The following is an 8,508-nucleotide window of genomic DNA, read 5'->3' on the forward strand; positions in this document are numbered from 1 at the left end:
GATAGGGGGCCGATTATATCGTGCATCCCTAGTTCCAGATGTTCAGAAAATAAACTCACTTTGGTTAAAAAGTGCAACTAAAGAGAGTAAAACATTTCAAGTGCAGAAAATCAGAACTGTTGAAATGTTGTAAGATTAAGACTAAAACCAAAACAAAAGAATAACTGTGAGGTATGCTCTGCAACAAGCCCAAACAAACATGACATGATGAGCAGGTTGCCAGGTTTCCTGCAAAATTTAGTCAGTTCAGTTGAACACGTTTTATGAGCTTTATAGGGCTGTTATGATGTGAATTTATACCCACATTGTTTTAAAAATGTAACTTTATAAGTTCAACTTAATAATTTGTAGTAAATTCATCTAATAACTTCAGAAACAAACATCTATAAAGATTTTTTTTATGATGGTCTTTGTTTTTGGCTCTGACATGGCTCCAGTCTTTCTAAACCTAAACACCCAACTTTAAAACCTTTATATATTGTAAACCAGCAAAATTTAAAACCAGAGATGTCAAACACAAGTCATTCAGGGTCAAAGCGCCGAATCAAATAGCTGAACAACTGCCTCAGCATGCAGTGAAGTCCTCCAGAGCTTTATGACGTGATTATTTCACTGAGATGTGTTGAAGCAGAAGCACATCTAAAAGTTGCAGGGAGTCACCCCTCAAAAAACAGTAAAATGGTTATTATAGCCATTTACTTAAAAACCCTCTTTAATAAAAACCTTGTTAAACACGCAACGTTTAACATTACTAGAATAATTTTATAATCTAGGAATACTGAACTCATTTGAATTTAAAAATTATACTCAACAACAAAAAATTATAGTAAGCTGCAATTGGATTTTTTTTCGTTTTTGGGGCGGGGGGGTCTTTTTTTAATTAATAAACAAAAAATGTACAAGGTAGCCTCATAGCACTACAAAAAGGTATTTGTTTAATAGCATATTTCTTTTAAGGATTTTATCAAAAGTTTTTCTAAGTTTGAATTTTTTAGAACTTTGTTTATCATCATATCAGAGTATTTTAGAGTAGTATTCCTTCTTCACTTGAGACTCATTTTCGTGGTTGTCTCTCAGCTGCAATGCAACGCTTCCTAAAGCATGCACCATTGCGTATGTGACTCAATTTCAGCCTTATCTGAGGAGGAAGTGTCTTAAGGATCAGGTCAAATGTTGTCTTCATTGGCAGATGTTTTCTCAACTCTTCCAAATGCAATTGCTTTTCTTTTCTTTTTGTAAGAGAAAGTGTTTGTTTCACCCATTCGGGCTTCTGAGATTATCATTTCAAAGCCATTTGACTGATAGAGTAAATCTTCCTTTATGTGAGCTGGGTTCGAAAATCCTACTGGTTGCTTTATTGTCGCCATGACAAAATATAACATATAATGCATGGTAAAGAAAATAGGAAAAAATCTGCAGTAAATCTAGGGCTGTTACTTAAGAAATGGTTTTTCGAAATTTGGTCAGGGTTTAACTTCAACCTAAAGTATCGCCTGCCAAGAGGCGTGCTGAGAACGAAGGAAGGAGCACCCATAAAGCTTGCAGGTGGTTGCTGACATCATTTCCGAGAGAATTTCCGTTTGTAGAATGACAGGAAGTTAACCCTATTACCACTTCCTCTCCAGTCAGCGTGCCCTTCGCAAATATGATGAAAACCCCCAAAGAAGTCGGCTCAAACTCTCCACAACCTAGCTATGTACATTGTTTGGAATATATGGCTCAATATTCAATTGCCTCAGAATGGGAAGCATCCTGCAGAGTTGAGGCTGTCTAGTTGGCCACACATTGAAATATTTTCCTAGGCTGTCTGTAAAGAAACTTAATGAACCATCAGAAATACATTAAGCTGCATTGAGGGGCATAAACGGCAAAATGATGTAACTTAAAAAGAGTAAAATACTCTGGTATTATATCTTTATCCCTATATATTCAGTAGTTTTACCTACTTCAAAAGGATATATACCTCTATTTAGTGACATGATATTCCTGTTGTTAGCTCTTGCTAGCCAGATACATTTCTTTATCTTGATGGTTCTCAGAGGAATAAAATGGATTGCTGTAGGACCGTGAATGGTACCTTAAAGTTCTTGTTGTAAGAGCTGCATACTGCTACATACAATTATTACAAATAATACAGTCATGCTAAGGAATGTGGGCAACCTTAAAGCTCCTAGCGACAGCTAGGAACATCATGAGGTCCCTCTGCTAACTGAATTAGCACTGGGAAGCACACTGCTTCTTCTTCCTAGTTCCTTCCTTTCTGCCAGCACTATTTATACAACACTTATCGTAGTGATCATTGACTGATTAACAGAAGTCGCTGGCTGAGGAAGAAATCGTAAAACGTAAACACTGCAATAAACAAACTAAGAGAATCCGTCTGAACAAATGAAATCACAACAAAACCAACTAAAAATGTTAAGAACTAAGCAAGAGAAATAAACTAGAAAACAACTGGCAAAATGTAAACAAACCAAATTAATTTGGCCAACCCTTAACAGTTAATAAACAGAATATAGCAAAACTATCAACAGTTTTAAGACAATACCAAAACACAATTTTCTTTAAGTAGAAAATTAAAACCTAACAAGGAAACTAAACTAAAAAAAAAACTAAAAACTAAAAAAAACTAAAAACTAAAAAAAAAAAAAAAAATCAACAAAAACTAATACTAGAGAAACTTCAAACCCTACAATTAAAGTTAGGGGACTGTCATTCTATAACAATCCCCCAAAGAGGATCAAATTCAGCCATATTAAAACTACCCTTAATCAGATTTAGGAAGTAGAAGTCATTGTTCCACATTAGCATCCAACAACCATTTGTCATTCAGTTACAGAGTAACAAGCAAACAAATAAAAGCATCATCATTTTGCCTCTCGGTGGAAAAAGTTAGATGCTTGTACAAGGTCAAAGGTCAAGGGTAAACTATAGTGGATTTCTGCCATGAGCAAACCACCATCAGCCTGCATCATGGCAACAAACAACACATCCACCCTTTTCTACTGCTAATGCCTATTTTGCAGTGTGAGAAATTGCAACCAGTGCCTTGTTTTGATGGCACCTTCAGGACTAGCATAATATTCACTTTGAGAAATGAGGCAGCAAAAAACACATTGCAGGTACAGCTGACTGTATATAATTACAGTGTCTTATGGAGCAGGGAAAACACTCTAACTAAAGTGGTTCTTTGGGCTATTTTTATTTGTCCTAATAATTATTTTTGATCATATAGTGATAATAGTTTTCTAGATTTCAAAGTGGTTGTTTAATTTGTATTTATTAAAAATTGTATAATCTTTTGTCTTCAGCTACCCCCTCTTTAAACTTTCACAAACCATAATTAGAACCATGCATTTGAAATCATATTGTAGTTTCAAAAGGGTTGACTGCATCTCTTTATATAAACTGGTGTTAGAATGTGGTGTTTGTGTGAAGGCAGATGTAAATCAAGGTCGCTTCAAGAGATACTGGTGCCCTGCACCTTTTTAACAGCTCTAGCTTGCTTTGTATGTTACAGAAAAACTGACACAAAATGAGACTCACTGGTTTAACATGCACAACATGACATGGCAGGTTTTGACAAATATCGAAACCCTGAAGTTATGCATGCACTCTCTCCTATCAAGGTGGGTTAAAGATGTTTGGCAAGATATTGTAGCCGCAGGGAAAACTTTCCTGCACATACTTTAGAGGAGTGTTTCTTACATGTCAACATGTGCTGTGTGGAAAGCATGTGCATTCAGCCTTTCCTTATATGTTTGTTTGGTTAACTACATTTCAAGTCTTGTCTGTGGTTTTCAATTGCCCCTTGGTTTTGCTTAAATGTGGAACTATTAGCCTAATTTTCTTTAAAGAAAGGATACTTTGTTACATTTGTAGCTAATGCCAGAAGACGACCAGAATACTGGAATCAAATTTAGGTTTTCCTTAAAGGAAATCGCACCAAATGGTGTTTCAGTAAGGAAATCTAATAACATCTTATTCAGGTACGGACAGCTCAAGCTCACTTTACAAACATCTAAAATGCCACTTAATCTGGTCTGTGATTGGATGGTCACCATTTTACGCTCGTTTCTTGTAATGGCTGCGTTAAAACACCATAACTTAAGTGGTCCAGGAGTTACGGTCTTGTAGAGAAAAGTGGATCTGCAAAAGATGAGACTTGGTGATGGAGTCTGCTATTGTAAATCAGGCATTTTTCTTATCTTTGGTCATGTAATCTACAAGGGTTGTAATATTTGGAATATTCATTTACAAAAAACGTTTCGCTGGTATTGCTAGATTGATGGATTTTATTAAATAGAATAGAATAAAATAGAATAGAATAGAAAAGAATAGAAAAAAAAATATATATATATATATATATATAGTTATCACACAGAATATTAAATAGTAATTGCACATTAGTTATTGTAGTTATAGGGCCACCTTGTAAAGTCTGATGGCAGCAGGGATGGATGACCTGCGGTAGTGCTCCTTTTTACAAACAGGGTGTAAAAGTCTTTCACTACAGGAGCTGCTCAGCTCCTCTACAGTCTGGTGCAAAGGGTGGAAGGTGTAATCCATGATGGATGTAAGCTTGGACAGTACCCTCCTCTCAGCCACTTCCTCCACCGAGTCCAGATATTACGCTCAGTTGGTTACAAAATCTAATTTCTCAACCTCAAAAGCAAGGGTTTGAGGCTCTGAAGTCATGCGTACAGTCGAGCTGCTGTCTAGAAAACACTGTCAATCAACTGGGTATACAATCTAAAAAATAAACAGCATTACCTTCATAGCTAAATAGGATTTCTATATAGCTATTGCATGGGTGACCAGTCCACCTTGTTCATTGATTTCTGACAATAGACACTAGCAGACCCAATAGCTGGATGATAGCTCATTTAATTTGACTTTACAGCATGTTTGGACTTCCAATGTAAGCACATGGCTCATGGATATAGAGGCTATCAACATGGAGGCTCTAAATCCCCTGTAAGGCCTCGCAAGTTTATTTGTAGAGCACATGTCATCAACAAGACAATGGTGTACATGATCAGAACATATGAGAAAAAAAAGAGAAGAAAGCAGAGTTATACTACAGACTTAAAGTGGCTACGTGTCTGAGTTTTGTTAGACTGAACAGCTAAAGGGGACTATAGGTTTTTAAATGAGATGATGTGCTCCACTTTCCTACTTTTTGGGAGGAAGCAGGCAGCAGGATTCTTAATCTACACTTAAGACTCTCAATCCTGTTTAGACGTTAGTCCTTTAAACTTGGAACTGTTTCTCTGGTGATGAAAGACAAACTTTGTAATTGTCTTTATGTTCTTCTAAAGGTTCTGGTCTTGGTCAATCACTACACTAACCACTTATCCCTGATGGCCTTAAGAAACTAAAGCTGTGTTCAAAGTTTTTATCGTTCAAAATTATCGCATTCGTTTTTATTTTTAAGCAAGCTGAAGAATCCATGCACGGATTTCTTCTATCTACTTCTACTGTCTTCTGGTATTGCTCTAGTATTACACCTATAGCAACACCACTTTTACAAGCTATAGAAAGTAAGTTGCACTTTGCAGAAAACGGCACACAAATATCACATTTTTTTACATGAATCTGAAGAAAAACCTCAGAGTAGTTTTAGATAACTACTTTCCAACCATTCAGTTGCTTTAAAATAGTGTTGCACGGATACCAGTATCGGGCAGGGCCCCGATCCAGCACTAAAACGGTGGTATCAGTATCGGCGAGTACCAACAAATAGGGCAGCGATTTTGAGAGCCAAAAGTTTATTTTAACTATTGTCACCCATTCCAGGTAGGAAATAAAAAGTTCTACTGGATTTACTTTGTATTAGTCATTTTCCTGCTTCACAAAGGAAGGCAGCAGCTTGACAAATCCATGATGGCAATTATTTTACATAAAAGTACTATGCACTTCTTCATATATATATACACACACACAATTTCAAACAGATGGTATCGGTCAATACTGTATAGCCAGGCATCGGTATCTGGGCCAAAAATGGCATTGGCAAAACACTACTTTTAACTTTGCATCAGGTAGAATAGTACTTTTTAAGTATAACACGAAATTAATATTTGATGAATGTACATATTTTGCTACTTCTTACACTTTTTGTTTTGCACTTTCCCAATATTTTTAGTTCTCATATGTCCTTCTGATGTATCTCCTTCTCTTATGTATAGTAGTGGGAGTGGCGGCCTAGGGCTTTGAATACTGAGGTTGTGAGTTCGATGCCCCACTGCCACTCTGTCTCCCTGAGCAAGACCCTTTACCCCACATTGCTCCCCGGGCGCTGGAAAATGGCAGCTAACTGCTCCTCAAAGAGATGGGTTAAATGCAGAGAATTCATTTTGTTGCTCTGTACTTGTGACAGTGGAATGAGAATAAAGTTGAATTCTATTCTAATTCTAGAAGCACCCCATTAACAACAACCTACAAAGTAATAGCATCTAGTCTTTATAGCTTGTTTTTAATTTTTTTGCAACCAGCTATTCGGTGGTGCTTTGTGTGTAAAAAGGAACATTATGCAAGATTTTACTTCATATTTAATTTTTTCCCTCATAAAAAAAGAATATGACTTCATACATATCGCACAAGCCTTAAGCCTATCTCTGAAGCAATGGTGTGGTGGATGGATACTTAACTAAAAAGCAGCTTGCTATGGCGGCACATTGCTAACAAATAAAAAATGGGTTGAAATTGAATATTTTTATTTCTGTTCTTCTTTATAGCAGTGTTAGTGTTAAATGATTGTATTAGCACCTTTACTCATAAAACACAATGTTGCTTCCTGTTTTATGTTATAAATATTTCGAATCCCTTTCTATTTTGACAATCCCAGTTGGGCTGTAGTCACACTTCCTTTATTGAATTATGTTATTTTTTAAAAGTTTGCTGATTTTTTAAATCTATCCATGTAAAAGCTTAGCAAATAACCAATCATTTTTGTTATTTCAGATGGATGATATTGATGCCATGTTTAGTGACCTGCTGGGGGAAATGGACCTCCTTACGCAGGTGAGAAATATTTGTAACTTTTTTGGACTTTCAGTATAAGGTCTTATTCTCTTGGAATTATTGACCAGTTTGATAGATTTTTTTTTTTTTTTTTTACTGTTTAATGAGCCAATTAACTTTTTCAATTTCTCTTGCTTTCTCTTTGAGTTGAGTTAATCATTATCAGCGAGTGCTGTGAGCAGAAATCAATACACGGAAAGAAAAATATAAAGAAGGACATCAATGGCTGTGATGCAATGTCATTTAATGTTTTCAAATACAAGTAAAAGAGTTTTCCACTCATGTGGTTGATTCCAATAGCATCACTGTGTTATATTACATTTTTACGAAATGGATTAATTAACATCGCTTTTTTCTGGGCTAATTGAGCTAAATGCAAAACTTTGTTTTGCATTTAGCTCAATTAGCCCCATTTACTTTTTGTATAGATGCATTATCAAGATTTAATCACGCTGAAAGTCACAACTGACTCGAACCTAAATTTAGTATTGAAATAAGAAATAAGGAGTATAACTAAAGAAACCTTCCACCATCTTAAAACAGGACTAGGATAAAACGGTTTTCCTACAAATTATGAAACAAAATAACTACTGCGTGAGGATTTATTTTAGTAGCGTAAAGAAAAAATAAAATAAAAAAAAATAAAATATATATATATATATTCATTTTTAAATAATGACTTATCAGTTAATCAGTAAATGATATTGACTCTAGATATATTTTAGTTGCCTATTAGATGCCGATCATTTAGTTGATCAGAGATCTTTCCCTCATTGTCTCAAAGAACTGAGATACATTGAGTTTCTATGCTCCTATGTGATGGAGCAGAATTATTTTCAGAACTGGATGATGTACATAGAAACTTGATTTGCATTGAACCTCTAAGGAATACATCTTAAAAAAAAAGTATACACTCTTTCTTTTTATTTTTTGCAGAGTCTTGGACAGGAAACAGTCCCTCCTAAACCACTCCCCAGCGCTGAGCAAGAAATCAACCTCTCCATCGGCTTCAATGACTTGAATGGTGACTTTACTTTTTAGTGTCATTCTCTCTGACTGTGAGCTATTCTGAGAAAACATACACAACGGCGCTCCATTTGATGTCTAAAGTTGAGTAAAGACAGGACATGGTCATCAGTTTTATCAGTTAAATGGAAAATTAAAGTAACCAATGATATCTAGAGAGAAAGAGAATCACTTAGCTGTTCTGCTCTGTTTTCTTTTATGTTTAACCTTTGAAAAAAAGGCCTAATCACACTTTGTGTTTGTGTCCTAAACAGGCTGTGAAACCAGTAGTATTTCACAGAAAGGTCACACCCAGATATGACAAGCAACTCCTATCTTTGTTCTCCCCTTCCTCTTTTATTTCTTCACTTGATCTTACAGAATCATTTTTAGATTAAAAACTGCAACTAAAAAATTAACAACTCAGAGATAGATATTTTAGATTAGAGATTAGATTAGAGATTAGATAGATAGATA

The 8,508-nt window shown here is 35.5% G+C and overlaps 1 protein-coding gene across 1 annotated transcript in view; it reads left to right on the forward strand.

Moving 5' to 3' along the window:
* apbb1ip (amyloid beta (A4) precursor protein-binding, family B, member 1 interacting protein) overlaps positions 1–8,508 on the forward strand; it is a 34,933-nt gene that overhangs the window by 2,319 nt on the left and 24,106 nt on the right. Inside the window, exons 2-3 of the mRNA XM_015390645.1 lie at positions 6,967–7,026; positions 7,963–8,050. Of these exons, the coding sequence (XP_015246131.1) occupies positions 6,967–7,026; positions 7,963–8,050 (148 nt within the window). The remainder of the gene's footprint in view (positions 1–6,966; positions 7,027–7,962; positions 8,051–8,508) is intronic.

This window comes from Cyprinodon variegatus, unplaced genomic scaffold, assembly GCF_000732505.1.
Source record: "Cyprinodon variegatus isolate N-32 unplaced genomic scaffold, C_variegatus-1.0 Scaffold507, whole genome shotgun sequence".
Taxonomy (NCBI): domain Eukaryota; kingdom Metazoa; phylum Chordata; class Actinopteri; order Cyprinodontiformes; family Cyprinodontidae; genus Cyprinodon; species Cyprinodon variegatus.